This window comes from Pygoscelis adeliae, unplaced genomic scaffold (assembly GCF_000699105.1).
Source record: "Pygoscelis adeliae isolate BGI_AS28 unplaced genomic scaffold, ASM69910v1 Scaffold424, whole genome shotgun sequence".
Lineage (NCBI taxonomy): Eukaryota > Metazoa > Chordata > Aves > Sphenisciformes > Spheniscidae > Pygoscelis > Pygoscelis adeliae.
Genome location: NW_008824651.1, coordinates 512,370 through 529,885, shown reverse-complemented (window position 1 = coordinate 529,885; position 17,516 = coordinate 512,370). Strand labels below are relative to the sequence as shown.

The window sequence follows — 17,516 nt, the reverse complement described above, 5'->3', positions numbered from 1 at the left end:
TGCCTGTTGGTGGCTCTTCCATGCACTGATGCACATCAGGAATATTCATTGGTGTAGCAGTGGTACAAGAATCTCTGCAAAGCAAAATTTAATCTTTGGAGAAAGGAATCAGTAAGTATAATTTTTGGAAGTGTTCATACCACAACTTTATTACAAATAATTATTCAGTGTTGTACCATTTAAGACTCCTGAAGGACATATAGGAGCATTTAAAAAGAGGAAGTACTTGAAATTGCTTCGCAGATTTTCCCATGCACCTCTGACACCCCTCAACCATTGCTTGCAAAAAGATAAGTAGGTGTGGCTGCAGACAGCTGACCTTGAGTGAGGCTTTGACAATCATATCATATAATCTTTGCAATACGGTATTAAAGTTACCTGAAAAGATAGGCATATTTTGGGCCATATTTTGAAGGTCATGAAATGCCCATTTTTCAAGTCTCACTTAGTCCATTCCGTGGCTTCTTGTGTACCCATGGACTGTAAGTTGCTGATAGTCAGCTTTGCTATGAGGACATGCTGGAATAAATCTCAGATTTCTTTGACTTATGTCCACTCAAAATGGCCTGCAAGGTGCCCTTTTGATAGTTGTGTCTGCCTAGAGCATCATGCTTCAATCCCCGCCACCTAATGCGCCTGATGTGGAGCAAGGTGTACTGATTACAGCTAGAATCTAGTCTTTTCAATAATGTTTTTTAACTCATTTCCCAAAATTTAAGATCAACTGTGTCATCAGGTTTTTAAATCTGGAACCGATACTGATGCATTTTACTGAACACGTACATCTGAGCAACCTGATCTAGTTGAAGATGTCCCTGCCCACACCAGGGGGGTTGGACTAGATGACCTTTAGAGGTCCCTTCCAGCCCAAACTATTCTATGATTCTCTGTTCCATTAGATTTAGGAAAAGAAGTGATTAATAATGTAAAAACCCTTTAAATGGATGCTTGCATATTTTCTATTTAATCTCGGAGATTTAACTGATTTTTTTCACTATGCATCTTTGGGACGGTGCAAGAAGTCCCACTGCTGTGTGGCTTCAGTTGTTTTAAATTTCTGGATGTTTTTTTAATTATGAAGGTGGAAGCATGCTTTAGCTAGCATGTGACTGAACAAGACTTAAATTATGTCACAGCCTGGCTTGTCATGTTTACATTTTTGTCACTGTGTATTATTATCCCAACACATATCTTTTGCGTTTCTTCTATGATGTTGTTAACAGCTGCACAAAAAATGTCTTCTGAAATGTTCTTCAAGCGTCTTCCTTAGTTTTCTCCATAAATAAAAGAAGTCCTGTTTATCTCTGTGTTGAAGGATTGCTGCTGATGCTGAAGCAGTCTAATAAAAATAATTAGCAAATATCAAACTGACAGAAATTCACCTCAGTTCAGAAGGGCTTGTCTGAGACCTGCGGCTCTCTTGAGGTGAGATAGGGATTGTGATACCCGCACGGGTTTCTGCAAAGGGTGGAAGAGGACTCACTGTGGACGTCAGAGAGGTGAGCGTGAGGAGGTGCTGTGCATTGACCGGAGGGAAGTGTTCTCCTCGACAGGTGCTTCCCATCTTCAGTTCACTGCACAGGAGTGATACTGCCATTAGCTCAATGCAGACCAGTCTCAAGCCAGCATTAGTATCTGCACACACTTACTCGCTGAGGAATAAGAAAGCTGTAGTTTTGCCTGTTTATCCTACAATCACTCTTTAATATCAGGCAAATGTTAAGGTAAAAGTAAATTTTATAGTAATTTGTTCTTTAATAAAATAGTTACAGTTTAGCTACTGTTTGGCTACTGTTAGTCTAGACAGAGTGCAGAAAAAAGCAAAAACAAAGCAAAAAGGCTATCTATACTTAATTTTGTTTCCAGTAGGTTCCCTATTTTATCCTGTGAATGCTCCATCCAGAAGTCTGTCTTTTTCGATAGCTGAAGCACAGTTCAAAGGCAGCGTTGTCATTGTGGGAGATGGAGCTGTGCACTTGAACAGCATCGTGTTCTGGCGTCAAGTCTGTCTCTATCAGTTTTCTTCCCAGCGGTTTATGTGTAGCTTCACATCTCTTCCCAACTGCCCTCCACCTCAGCATACCATTTCTAACATCTCTAAATAGGATTAATGGCTGACACGTGGCTGCCAAGGCTTTAGAAATGTTGATGTCCCTCAGCATGACTTCATGGAGCATCTCTTGCCCCGATTTTGTTTTTTTTCCTCAAACTTCTGATTCCTTAATATTACTAATTTGTTCATCTGTAGTGAACGAAGTGATCTCCGCATACTGTCGGGGTAGGATTTAGTGTCTATTTCTCTTTCTAAGTTGAAAGCTGTATTCCTTAAAAACATACCAATTAATAGCTGTATATTATATATGAAGGAAAGTAATGCATGTGCTTTATAAATAGCATGGACCAGAAAAGACTGGAAAGAAACAGTTGACCGAACAGCCTTGCAGTAATAGCGTTTGAAGGAGAGAATCACTGATCCTAGCTTGTGGGCGTCCCTGCCTTCCCCGTGCTGGCAGAGCCTGCCATTCCTCCAGGGTCTTCCTCACCCTTCCTATCGCTTTCCCTGCCATTTCCTACTTTGATCCAACTAATTTCAGCTGTTTATTTTTACTTTCAACGATTTATTTCTACTACTTACGTTGTCAGCAGCGGTGTAGGGCAGCAGTGTTCTCAGTGCGATGGAGAATGTTGTACCCTGTCGTCAGTTAGCTGTTTTCTCAAATCATGGCTGAGTTCTACTGTCAAGGATTAGATATTCGATTGGGTAATGAGGTCATCAGTTCTCTAAGATATGACTTGAATGAAGTAGTAAGTTACTTAGTTAAACAGCTGAAAAGCAGTCTACTAAGTCTAATCTTTTGCTAGATCTTGAAATATATTTCCAGCTATTTTCCTTAACGTTTCTCCTGTATTTTCAAAATACATTTAACTTTTTTTTTTTCAGATTTTCTGCATACTAAGATCTGAATTTGTTGGGGAAAGTTCAGTCTAGGAGGGACTTCTGCAGAAATCTCATAACTACTTTGCATGAAATAAATAAAATTATTTGAATTTCTGTGATAATTTGAAATCTGAGACATCCATATCTCAGTGTCTAGACAGGCCTTTATAAATAACCAAAATTAATTGGGAAATTATAATAAACCATATTTCTCTTCAGAATAAAATAATTTTATTGAATGCTGAAAGGAAATAGTTTTGATATATTTTTCTGTCCACAATCTATCACAGTTAATAATGCAAATGCTTTCTCTATGATGCTTCATTAAAATTCTTCCTGATTTGCGTAATCCCCATGGGGTTACTAAACTGTGTTCTTTTAGAATTAGTTCCATCTTCTCAAGGTATCTAATGTGTGTAGAAACTGGATAGATAAAATCATCAGGAGTCATCAAGACCAAAAAGAATATGCAAATAGGCAGATTTCTGGTTTTATTCATTGCAGTGGTGTTAATATTTATGGAACTAATGTTGCATTAACGCAACCAGCGTAACTAGAAATAAGTTTTCATTGATTCTTAGTACAGTGCTTGTTACTAGAAACTTATCCTCTGGAAATTCTTTCAGCCTTATTAAGACAAATTCATTTATATTCTTTTCATATATCTGTTCCAAAGTCTGCTATGGGTTTCTTGCTTGTTTGGAGGTGGCAGAGGGGGTAGGAAGAGAAGTATGGCCCTAACTCAAAAATATTCAGAGGAAGCTGAATATCTTCATCATCTTTCTTTCTCTGACTCCTTCTTCAAATCTATGCTTTTAGATGCACTCTCTTTCAGTTATTTCTCAGGACAAAAAGTAATTAAATACCAGGCTGTGTTCAGAAAAAAGCAATTTTCTTCTCAGGAGTGCCCGCTGATGTCTTTCTCTGGAAACAAACAACAGCAGAAACTTTTGCAATCTAGTTCAGAACTGCAAGGTCTGCATAAAGCAGTAGCGTTGGTAGAGTGACGGGTCTGGTGGGGTTTTAGCTGAGGTTATTAAAGCATTGCAGAACCAGAAGCCTAGCTTTTCTCATAAATACTGCACCCATCTAAACTGTAAAGATAGGGGAGGCCTCACACATACACAAATATGTCTGCAACAAGCACACAGCTATTGTATCCACAGGCAGATAGCTATAAACTTGCATCTTGGCTTTTGTTAATAATGCTAACTTTAACTGAATAGTTCATAGTAATTATCAGTGTTTAACAGTAAGGAAGTATACAGTATAACAGTATATCTGTTTTAAAGAAACTGGAGTGCTTTATGGCTTGTGTTAGATACACAGAGATCTGAAGACAACAAACCAAAGGGAGAATAAATACATACACAGACATAGAAAAATTCTGCAGACATCGCAGAGAGGAAAAAATCTAAGCAATAGACCTGGCGAACAGCTAAATTGCAGGATCTTAAGGAGGAACTTGAACATCAGGTGTATTGCCGTATTTCACTGAATCACTGAATGGTTGAGGTCAGAAGGGACCTCTTAAGATCATCTAGTCCAACCCCCCCTGCTCAAGCAGGGTCAGCTAGAGCAGGTAATATTTGATTAGTCTTGGTTATTGTCCAGGTAATTTTGAGGTTACCGGTCTCTAGGCTGTAGTGACTCATTTAGCCACCCACATTATCACAGTCTGTATTGAGCACTGTAGCGCTCAGTAATGGTATTGCTCAGTTTGTTTGCTTTCATATAACAAGTGTCCTTTGCCCCTTGACAAAAAAAACAATACAAATATAGGCGTTAGCTTGCATAGGAGAGCTAGCATTGGCTCTTTTCAGAAGCTAGGTAAAAGCCATAAACTCTCCCAGATGCAGAAGAGGTAAGAAAGTTAAAGTTGAAACACCTTTTCATGGAGAAAGGGAAGGGGGAGGTCAAAAACTCAGAGGAGCCACATGAACATGAAGTGCATTTGTTACTGTCTCTGTCAAAAATACGGAAGACTGACGCTCCCTGTGGCAGTTGAGGTTGTTTCAGGTACCTGGAGGATCCAGGACCTATAAATCTATGATACAGATGTTCCAGCATTAGTTAGTTTTTTGGAAAGGAGGAGTAGCTTCAAATTTCTCTCTTGCTTCCTTTCATCCTTGCCTGTAGCAGACAAGATAAAGCAGGAGAGGCATCCTAGCCGAGGTTCGGGGTCATGGTTAACGTGTGAACTGTTCCATTCTGACCTTTCATCACCAGCAATTTGAATTTCCCTGCCGATAAATGCAGCCTCCCCCATTAGTCTGATGGAAACATCTCTGCAAGCACATTATCCTAAGTTCATGAAGACAGCACATCACTGTGCGGCACTGATTTCTTTGACACAACTAATACTGCAAGCAGACCATGTTTTAGCCAAGAAGGCACTAATTTAACAAAGCTTGGAGGCACTCCAGAATCAGAATCTGAAATACTGAGGATGTTCTCCCCAGGCTGAAGCCTGGAACCAGGCCCCAGTGATGGGACCCACATGAGTAGTCACGACAAATTCTTTAGCAATCTCTCTGGTATTCCCATAGAACACGAAGGCTCCTTCTGCTGTTTCTCCTTGTCTGGAAGGCTCCTCTTTTCCTCCACATTACCTGCATTTACTATCAGTTAGAGAACAACCTTAATTTTCTCCAGGGCCTGTCAAACTAATGGCATGTCCTTCAAGTAAAAGCAACTTGCCATTACAGTTTAATAGTACCTTCGCTTCGCCAGTATCTGCAGAATGAAAAGGAGTAAAGGATCAAACAGAATGGTTTGCTCTGATTCTCAGCCCAATCCTCTGCTGAAGCAGCTGCGTAGCCCACACTGCCTACAATAAAAGGTTAAAAAATTTCCAGTAGCTTTTGAAATCAACATTTGAAATGATAAATAGGCTTTCTCCTTGAACAGCTGTGGAACTGTCTGCTGCTGATGCTCTCCAGAAATCCTTTCCCATGAGTGATGAGGTTTTGGAATCTGCAGAAGATGTGTGGGCACTCTTGGCCCCCGTTATTGCTACCTCAAACCGAGTATAACAGAAAAACTAGATCTTTTGTAATGGATCTGGAGAGCTATACCTTCCCGTTCAAGTTTATACTCCACTCTTGACCCACTTCAGGACTGTTATCACAAGTTACATTCAACAGAGAGAGTATTTTTTTCAGGTAGATGATGCAGAACTATTTCCTTCGGGATTCAAAGGAAAATATTTTTACTCTCCTTCTTCCTGATTTCAAGGAAAAAAAAAAGACTTGTGTGGGATCACAGAGAATTCTCCAAGTAATTGGTTGCTGTAATACTTTCCCCAGATCATTTAGCTTCCCTAGGTCATTCAGCTTGATCTAGAACTGTCAACTTATAAAAAACTTCTGTGAATCTGTGCGTACAAAAGACAGGAAACTTAGTTGTATTATATAAAAGACAACTGTTGACAGTTTTCAGTATCTATTTACTACCTGAAGATGGCAAGACTTCTCATAGATTACTTAGACTATTTGTTGTTTTTGGAGACAAACCCAACATGAAGCCAGGCTCGGTTTAAAGACCGTCAAAGTGATCGCATTAGAATATTTGTGATGTGAATAAGTCACATCCACTGGAAGGCATAAGGGTTCGTTTAGCTTCAGTGTAAGCTGACTTCAAGAGCAGCTTCAGCAGAGTCCCAGTTGCTGAAATTTCTAGAGCATCCGCATCGGTACTAACATCAAGATTAGCAAATCATGTAGAGAAAACAACTGTGCAAACTCCATTCAGATGATCTCACAGCACCCCACTGCTCTTGAGACCCATCTGTCCAGAAGCGTTAGGAGAAAAAAAGATGTCTCTTATTCTGCATCAACAATGATTCTTCATATTGCCGCACACATCTGCCTTAAAGCCCCCCGTCCTTCCTGGTGGTTCAGAGCCAATCATCTGGCCTTGCCAGGAACTCGGAGACCATCCCAAACTATAAATTCCCATGACCGGAGTGTGAGGGTGTCTAAGGTCTGCACCGAGTCCCTTGTACATGCTGCTAGAGCGTGTATTCTGGGCTCTCATGTGGAGAGGGTATCTCAGCACACAACTTATTTAAAAAGTCACAGCCTCTGTAAGAGATTTAAATTCTTTCTACAGTTAAAACAGCCAGTAGTAACTTATATTTGCATGATTAAGTCAGTTTTGATAGCTGTTCCCACCACAAAAATAGTTATGCTTTTGTTTAAACAGAAGAGGAGCACAGAATGGAAAAACTGGCATATGATAGACTGAACTCCTGCAGGGGTTTTAATTTTCACATACTCTTAAACTCATGGAGCCTAATGAGCTTAACATTTTGGCCAGTTGCACAATTTGGAAATTTCAACAGTAAATGGTTTTTGGACAGAAAAAAAATGTTCTCACAAATATGAAAAGTGAACAGATGTTACTATCGGTACTTCCAACGCCTACTGACAGAAAACATCTGTGTTGAACTTCCTGAATTTTAGGATCTTGAGAACACTCCCACACACCACCGAAAGCCATTTGAAAGCAATTGGGCTGGCGGATCGGCTTTCTGAACATTCTATGACTGAATGTTCTAACGCGAGCAGGTGCTGGTTGTTGTCTTGCCTTGAGGAGCCCAGCTAGCCAAGCAGCAACCTTACGGCTATCCGACCCACTGTGTTATGCAAGTTTTTAGCATTTTGTGTGAACTGTGATTTTTAAAAAGGCATAAAAGCAATTGATCTTAATAGTATGATGGTAATAAAATTAATGGAATGAATGGAAAGAATGAAACAAAGATTTTGGTGTAGATACTAGCAGATTAGGAGAACTGCACTGCATTGTATGGTGCCCTGGAAAGTGTCTGGCTTTTTTAATCCTGTCAAAACCCACGTTGAATGAACATAATTTTCTTCTGTTTTGAAAGTATACTCCTTGTGCTAAAAATGTGTGAGACATTCGCTGTCCCTCAAAATGCTCAGTCAAACATTTAATAGGTACCATGACCAAAGTCTGGCCTTTTACATAAGCGTGATACAGGAACTGTCACGAGGTAGCTGAGAGTTCGCTGCTTCCTCCTGCTCCACACCCATCATCTTAATATTTGTCTGGTTGTAAAAGCAAATTTGGCAAGATGATTTTCCTCTCTGGTGAATTTTTGGTTGGCTATCTAAACTAACCTTCTCCAATTAATTAAATGGTAATGAATGTTTTGCAAGGATAACTCGATGTCATTTTGGTGTTCTGCAAAACATCATTAGCTCATGATCTCAACTTTAAGTTGATTCAAAGTAACATCTCTAAGTTATTTTAGTTAACTCTTTCTTAAAGATGGTATTTGGTTGGAACTCAGAGGGACAATATTTACATGTCAATAGAAGTAATTTTTTTCTGATTTTATAGTTGTCTTAGGCTGGTACTCTCAGTTTAACCAACATAAAATGAGTAGCTCCATTAATCGCACTTCTACTCTCATACTAACCCAAAGCATCTGTCCAGGTTGCAGAGTGTCAGGCCAGCCCCACCTCTGCCAGCTCTGCAGGTTTCTGAGATCTGAAGATTTCCCCATGATCCCCTTATGTTCTGCCAGAGCCCCATACCAGAATTTTAGCAGAGCCTAATGTAGGCAGAAATCGTTATGCCCTGAATAAAGAACGTAGAAACTGAGCTAAGAAGCTATATAAAAGCGCTGGTATTTATGTGGCTGCTAGCAGCCTAAAAGAAACATGTATCTGAGTAGCTAAAAAGGAAGCAAGATAGGGGCCAGATTATGTACTTGGAATCAGTGGATATACTTTTGAGCGCACAACATTAGCATCTGATTACTTTTTTATGTTGAAACATTTCTAACTTCCAAGGAAATCCTACTGTTTTGCACCACCAGTAGCAGTGGTTCTGGCATATACTGCCTGCCAAGTTTAGTAAATTTATTGCATTTATATCCAGCTCCTTTTTCATGCAGCATAATTTTCATGCTCAAGTTTATTTGAGTCTTAATCCTAACTGCTAAATCCACAATTCCAGGACTTGATCTTTTGGGGTGTTGCCTTCTTGCACAGTTTAGAAAGCAGCAATGTGGAGGTCAACATTTGAGCTAGGGACCAAAGCTCCTTTTAGAGACAGTTCAGAAAAATGGGCACATTCAGGGTGCATTCGTTTGACCTAGTTTGAATGTCTGTGTTAGGATATATCATGCCATAAGATGTCACCCTCACCTGATGGGAGCTTTGCGTGACTACACGGCATGTAGATAAATGTCTACATCTGTTCAATAAATACAACCCTTAAAAAAAAAAGTGGTGCCTTTCAAGTCATTACAAGTCCTATCACATAATTCAGTAGAGCATGCTCACCAGATAGTGTATTTGCTATTATATGTCTTAATTCTGATTCCAAATTTCCAAGCCCGTAAATTACCAAGAAATAAACCAGGGTATGAGTTTATAGCCTGGCAGCCTCTGCTCCACCTTTAGCGTGTGCATACACGCTGACCCCACCACAGCTTGCTTCTCAGTGGCAGTGGGGTAAGATACTTCATATTTACCACACAGTAAGGACGTGAATGCAGGCAGGCTCCACAAACATCTAATGTGTTGCAAACTCAAACCCTAGCTTGCTTACTGCCTCATCATTTGTTTGTGCAGCCATACTTCAGCAGAGATGCTGCTTTGAATTTTCAGAGCTATCCCCTTACTGAGTCTGCAAACAAAACCACCCTTCCCCTCTGCCCACCGCTTCCTTCCCACATCTTCTCCTTCTTCCTCATCTCCTTTCCTCTACGCAATAGGCTTTTGAAGACTTAGCATGGAAATCCTCATGAGGTTTTGTCTAGATTTGCTCTTTCTGATGTTTATCTGTGAAAGAGCATTGCCATGGTCCCAGTATCATTCTTTCTACAGCAGCTCTGCAAAGCACAGATAGCATTTCTGACATATAATCCTATGTATTTTGTGACATGAAGAAACTTTTAACTGGTTCTTTTGAGTGCTTGACCTACATTCCAGTGTATATTTTCTCTTACGCATGTTTTATCTTCTTGGGTGACATAGCAACTTTCTGGAAGATCACAAATTAGATCAAACTGTGGGAACAGAAAACAGTACAAAATTATTTCATTTACTGACTACAGAAAATGGCTGTGGCTTCTGGTAAAGAGAACCCTTTCATAGTTCTTTTCTTATGAAGATTTAATGTTTATTCCTTCCCTAATTAAAAAAAAAAAAAAAAAAAAAACACTTCTGCAAGCTGAATCACTGCTCTGGAATTAATGTCATTTGGTCACCGCTGTCCTGAGAGAAAAATGTCGCATGTCCAGACAAAGTAGTTGAAAGAGCAGCAAATTGTTACCATGCCACTAGGCTGAACTAGCCTTATTTTTTAGTTATTTTTAACTTAAAGTGAATTTTATAATTTTTTTGTTTACTTTTGGTATAAATAAAAAAGCTTTTTAACAAATGAGAAGGAAAGGTTTTTTTTCTGAGAAAACGAGCTGGAATGTGAAACTCAGCTAAATAACCTTCTCTGAAGTAGAGAAAGATAAATTAAAAATAGAAATAACCATTAGCTATGTACTTTTTTTTAAAAGCCTGCTGACTCCTTCAGTGCTACTTTGTGTTGAAGAGTTGAATATCACACAGCTTAAGGCACTTGAGAAAGGTTCGCTTTGTTTGCTTATCAATATTCAAGTTAGATCACAGAAGTCCATCCCTTCCTAACACTGGTAACCATGTGGTGGCAGAAGCTAATGCCAGCCCTACAGTAAAATACAGATTCAGAACAGAACACTTTCCCAGCTATCTCACTGCCAGACATTTTGCAGGAAACCTTCTGCTTTTGTTGCCTTAGACCTTGCACAAAGATGTGTTGACCCTATCTGAACTCCTTATCAGATTTCCTGAAGGTTATAACATGCTCTGGAAAGGTGCACCTGTGGTGGTCGGGGCTGCGTGCAGCAGCAATGGCTGGTGCCACCTAGTGAGGAGCTTCTGAATGCTCACTGCAAATTGATATTGATCATCTATCTGTCTTCTAGAAAACAGTCGTTATTACAGTCCTGAAGACACAGTGACATGCTAGTATGTTTAACAACCAAGCCTGCGCAAACTTCAGGGTTTTTTTTCCCCCCAGATAATCTTTCCAGTGGCTGGCATTAGCTATGTTTTGCCCTATGTATTTATATTTTCTACCATTCCATGGATTGTTTTGACCTACTTTTCCCAGGTGGAATTGCAAAAACATTTAAATCTTGCTAAAACAAAACTCTGAGTTGCTGAGGTGGATGGAACCGTTCAAACTATATTATCAATGTACAGCATAATGATGTATGGTGTAGAAATGTACCAATCTCGTCTGCATCATGGTAAATGTTGTGCTTATCAGTGACTAAAGTTGTACCCGGCGAAGCTTTGAAAGTGAGATGTTTTAAATGGTTTATTCCAGTAACCACTGGGAAGTGCGAGTAAACAAAAATTTCATCTTAATAAAGCTGGCAGGAAAGGAAGACTACCCATGTGTCCCTGCCACGGAGAGATTGTGCGAATATAACCAGTTAAGACCCACAGGGTCTTAAACTTGTTTTGGAATTGGTTCTGTAAATAGTCAGAGGGCGTTGTGCGACGAGCTCTCTGGAGATAGATCTGTCTGCACTGGGCAGCCTGGGGCCGCCAGAAGCAGTCGCTGACTCGAAATGAACTGGTTGAGCTATGGCAGCACGATGCTCCATGTCGTCTGCTTTTCTCTGCTTCTCAGCCCAAAGCTGTGCAACCCCGTAGCTGAAGTATTTCTGGCACAGCGTGCACTGCATGGAGCTGAAACCCCAAACCCTTCCCTTACATATTCCCCTCTAATATGTTCAATCCATAAACTCCCGGATTTACACTCCAGGAGAAATGCCAGGTGATATGCCCATCCCAGTCTGACTCAGTGTGCCGCAACAGGGTTCTTGAAGTTGTTCCTTGTAGTTTATATTTTTGGGGGTGGGGGAAGCACGAAGGTCATACATTTTTTAGTTGGGCTCAACGATTGCTTTACTATGCCTACCTCCATGGAAGATGCCTCGGAGAATTGCAAATTCCCTACATTTACACCCCGTTCTCCACATTTTGCCAGCATTACATTTAAAAACGTTTCTGTTTCTTTCCTGTGTGCCTGCGGGGATGCCTTTTTCTGGGTTAGCACTTTTAATCAGCTCAGAAGTTGCTCATTTTCCTTGTAAACAATTTTATTCCCTGGTGAGTTGCTCTCTGTTCTGCTTGCTGGTCTCCCTGTAGTGGGACTGCATCGAGGTCCTTGCTGACATGTCCTTTCCCCAGCTGTTCTTACAGGGACCGTTCCAGGCTGAGCCCTCTTACAAAAAGTCCCAGCTCCCGCTTGTCCGTCACGGTCAGATCACCCTTCCCACAGGAAGTGAACTTGTCGTTTCAACGATGACCTTTTTAAAATGTCAGGGAATTAACTTCCTTTCTTCTTGTTCACTATTAAATAAATTATGGCCTACAAGGATCGTTTTCGTGTGAGAAATACTGAATCATCACATTCCATACACCAGAAGCGGTTGCAAAATTGAAGTCTGTAATGAAGTGTGGAGAAATGGGCTCAATGACAGTGAAGCTCTGCAGTAATTCTGATTCTGTCTCCTCTTTATTGCAAATCAACAGTTTTCCCATTTCTTCGTATCTCCGCGCTCGTAGGTGGAGCAATTCAACAACATCAGCAATTCATGATGTTGTTCTCGTATTTTAAATCCTTTGGAGCAGGTACTGTCATTTATTGTATCTTTATATGTATAGCACCTCAAACAATTGGTTGCTCTCAAAATTAGCGCACCCTCCTCCACCAGTTTTGTTTCCACACTGTAAATTTAGCAGTAAATTAGAAGGAAGAAAGTATTGCAACATGACATGTCTTTCATTTGACTGATCCTAAAAGAACGGGAAATTAAAGTTCAAGCTGCAAGACATGAACATTCAGTACAGATTTAAAAGTCTGTTCAGGATCTTCTTAAGTCCACTGGGACTTAATTGCAAAATGCAGTTATTAAATTCAATCACAACCCCGACAGCATTTTCTTTCATACACGTCACTGGACAAGCGACAATGTATATACAACATTGCAAACATTTTCTGGGAAGATTTCCTCCAGGCTTCCTAAATTTCTGACCTTTGCTCCTCTCTGTAAATAGCTTTTGCACATGGCTGGGCCGGCCACATGAATTGTGCGAGACCTCTTCCAGCCAGCTGAAGTCACAGGAAAAGCAAAGCAGGGACTGCCTATTTAGGAGTCTATCCTGGCATTGGGAGCTTTGTAATTCATCTGAACGGTCGTGGAAGTTTTGTATAAGAATGAAAGAAAAACTTCTTCTTAGTCTCCAAGATATTCCATCAGCCCACTTTTTCCTTTTCTTTTCACGTGCTCCCTCCGAGGAGCTGGCCATAGCATGCCATGCACGCTTTGGTAAGCCTCTTAGCACTGGCCTGTAAATCCAGTGGTGGGTGACATGGGATAATCGTGCCATGCTCTGAATTCGGGAAGAGTTCCAGTTCGCCCCAGCAAAATGGGAAGCCTTCTGCCAGGGAGCACCATGGGCCAGAATACGTTTCTGCATTGCTTTATCATTTAAGGAAAGGGAGCACCAGAGAAAGTACTTCATGAGTTGTCTAAAATATGACAGATAGGGATAGCATGTTTCCCTAGGCTTGCCCTTTTTTTTTTTTTTTTTTTTTTTTTTTTGACCTGGAAATTTAATCCGGACACAATTTCACAGCTTTGGAGAATTTTTGAGGATTTCTGACCCTCCAGGAGCACAAGCAGAGCAGTACCATGCATGGCATGTTTAACACAGGGGAATTCGGGACTCTAATAATTGAGTCATGCTTTATTTGACTAAACCTTTCAAATTGATTGTCTTTGCTTAAATCTCCTCAGTGACCTTTGCAAAAGAGAGAATGTTCTTAGGTCATTTGCTAATGAAAAGGGGACATACTTGTTCAACAAAAGATCTAACATAACGAAAGCAGAGTAAAAGCTGACAAGTCTGAGTTAACAAAGGTTAACAAAGTTAATTCAGTTAACAAGCCAAGGTACTAATTGGCTGAAGAATTACACAAACATTGTCATGATATTAAGTACTTCCCCAGCTCTGACCCTAGCCTCATGCTAAACTGGTCACAGAAGGATCAATTCTCTTGTCTTCATTGCAAATAAAATTAAATAACCCCTATTCCTCCACAAACAAATGATCAGATAATTACCAGGAAAGCATGGGGAAGGGGCGCTGGCGTTGCCCAGCTCTCTTCCTCATTTTCCATTCCTTGTTTACTTCTTCCTCCACACCAGATAGGAAAATGGGACTGGAAGTGGGAGAGTGGTATTTGGTGTAGGAATTAGAGAGGTAACCATGTTCCATGTAATGCCGCCTTTGAAGTACTGCAGCTCTGCGTGGCCCCTGCAGAAAGCCAGGCACAGATGTAACAGTTCTGAACATAACCAGCATTTTATCAGAAGTTGCAATTAAATGTTTTACATGCATTCTGCCTGCAGCCTGCTGCCCGCAAAAGGTGTGTAGATGGGCATCTCGGGTGGATGAGTAGCTTTTGGAATTTATTTAACTTCTTTTGGCTTTCAGGTACTTCAAAAGTGAAGCAGCATTTTCAGTGTACAGAATCCATGTTTTCCTTTCTTTGTGGAAGTAACGGAAACATTTGTTTTCAGAACCTCTCAAAATTAAATTGAAACTGGAGCCAACTCCAATCTCTACAATTTAATTTGAATAATTTTTCTGTGTGCTTTGCAGGTGTATGAGATACGTTTTCATCCTTTTTAAAGGTTCCTTTCCAGATATGGGTGTATGGGGAAGAACAAACTAGCTTAGGTATTTAATTAAATTTTAAGGCTTTATAGTAAGATGGAAATATTTTATATTGATATCTGTATAAGAATTGATACCGCTCTACAAAAAACGATAAGGAACACAGACTGTGCATTTTTTTAAATTACTGAAATACCTATTATTTCCCTAAAAAGTCAGTTTCATGGCGTATACTCATATGTACTCTTTCTTAATTCCTTTATACTTAAATTTTGAGCCATAGTAGGTAAGAAAAGTCAAGAAAAAGTGACATCAGAAAAGACTTCTTTTTCCTGATCTTGGAGCTCATCCTGATGAATATTGGTTCAGATTTAAATCATTATTCTAGTGCTTCTAATAAGCATCTTTCCATTTGAGTCAGGTAACTAAGAAAAATATGTCTGCTGTGAATCTGTTTAGACAAGGATCTGCACCTCCATAGGATAACTTTCAGAGATTTGCTGATTTTTAAAAAACTGAAAACTACTGATGTGGAGAAAGATGCATCTGTAATAGCCAGCTGTGGCTGGCGTAAGGAAATGAGCAGCCGCTTGTTCAGATGGGTATGCCTCCTGCCAGCCCGAATCATACTATATTTTATATGTATGCATATAAACTTTGTTACTTCTCAGTTTGTTAACTTGAAAAGGCGTTGACCTCCTAGCACCTAATAATCCACATGACCAAGCTTGGTTTAGAAGTAGGGATGCTATATAAAGTTGGGCTTGGTTGTAAGCAGAAGAGAGATTCTCTTTCACGCTGGTGAAATCCATGGTGTCCTTTGGCAATGCTCCTAAACAATCAGTTTTGTCAAATTAATCATAACAGTATAGCAAAAGATCCATACTGTAAGAGACCCATCCTGGTGGCTTGTCCCGAGGAACTCCATGTAATTCATTCTTCATACTGGCTCATTCCTAGTCTTCTTCCAAGAAAAAAAATTGCTCTGAGTTTTGTACTTTGTTTGGCTAAGTCGGCTTCTCAGTATGGACTCATTTGATATAATACGATAGCATTTAAAATATAAAAACTTACTCCAACTGTTGTGACAGCCATTTTCCACAAAAACAGTGTGGAAAATTGATTGTTTTTAAAACTAGAAGTAAGCTGTGTTTCAGTCATAGTGTTTGTTTTCAGGTTTGCGATATCAAGACAACTGTAGCATAGATAAATGTTAATTATAGATAGATTGTTGACAATGAAGTTTTGAAAGCATGTCACAAATGGGCCTATCCTTCATATGAGAATAAAATAAATTTTGCCTAATATCAATAAGGCATTGTTCAGCATCTTTGCTACAACTTCCTGAACACAAAGAAATCAGGATATCTTCAGGTTCATTTCTTCAAGTCGCCACACTGCCCTCCTTCACTCCTTCCACCCCAATGGCATTAAATGAAGTTGAACTATTATCCTTCTTGCACAGGGATTGCATTCATCTTCTAGCTCTTTCTTTCCAGGCATGGGCGAGACTGTAAGTATTTTATACTAAAACAAGGTGTTATTTTTTTATCAGCTCGTTTGTATAAATATGTATCTGTTTGTTCATGTTTTGCTGTAATTCTTGCTTTGTGAGATATTGATGCTGTTGCAGACTGGTCTGTGAAAAATTTAATTGCATTTTAAAAGAACTTTCATTAGAATCGGCTTAATTAGAACGTCTTGGTAAATGGTGCTTTGCGCCATTGAAGCGTATTTCGCCAGAAAAGATTGCGGCTATTTACTACTCGTGTCATTAGTGCAGAGTACTGTAGAGCATGCAAAACATATGTGCCTTTGGTGACACTACGTCTGGAATGGCTTTCAAATACTTTGATTCACAGATCTCAGACATACTGTCACAAGCCATTACTTAAACCACCATTGTGTCATTTCGAAATGATTTTTTCCCCTGTTGAGCCTTGTGATGTTGGCAGTCAACAGGGGATTATTTTTAAACAATGTTTGAAGTGGCCTGAAGAGCCAAACCAGCGCTGGAAGGGAGAATGACAGGGGAGCCCTGCGTGCAAGTCTTCAACCTGTGTGGATGCGTGTGCGTCTAATCATTTTCAGGCTCCACTGCTAAATAGAAATATCATCCCCAAAGAGGCAGAAATTCCTGCCATTAAATATCAGACTCCATTTGTAAGAAATATGGCCACTAAGCAGATTTCACAGTTAAGCATATTTTACTTGCTTGGAGTGTAATTGGTTATGTTGTACGTCAGTGAGAATCACTCTCGAGAAGCCTTATTCCAAAGAAAACACTTTTTTCATAGAGTAGCCATGAATATTCAAGTAATGAACATTGATTTGAGTGTTAACTTCCATGTATTGATTTTGTCACACATAATGTGGTCACTGTTGCTGGAGGTTCTCTGCATGGTGTTTCCAGATGACATTCATCAAAGAGTCTGGCCTACTGGAACGGAAAGAGATTCTGTTTATCTTCTCTTCAAGAGATTGACTCCATTGCAGCAGTGATAAGTAATCCAGCTTCATGCATCACAACTGTTCCTAAATAAATGCTTTTTTATTAATTTTATCAGGGCCAGCCAGGACTCCTTGGATCACAGGGGTTCACTGGACCACCAGGATTGATGGGGATCCCAGGAGTGCAAGGTCCCAAAGGTCACAAAGGTGAAAGAGGATATCCAGGAATAAGTGGACCCAAAGGAGAAGTGGTAAATTTTCAGCATCAGATGTTTTAGCTAATGAGCAAAATACTGGGCAGAACATCGTTTTAATTGTGCTGTTTCACTCTAGGGGCAAAGAGGAGTCACTGGATT

At 39.9% G+C, this 17,516-nt stretch overlaps 1 protein-coding gene across 1 annotated transcript in view; it reads left to right on the top strand.

Annotated features, from left to right (window-relative positions):
- COL4A2 (collagen, type IV, alpha 2) overlaps positions 1-17,516 on the top strand; it is a 152,762-nt gene that overhangs the window by 79,626 nt on the left and 55,620 nt on the right. The window contains exons 4-5 of the mRNA XM_009322530.1: positions 17,277-17,411; positions 17,494-17,511. Of these exons, the coding sequence (XP_009320805.1) occupies positions 17,277-17,411; positions 17,494-17,511 (153 nt within the window). The remainder of the gene's footprint in view (positions 1-17,276; positions 17,412-17,493; positions 17,512-17,516) is intronic.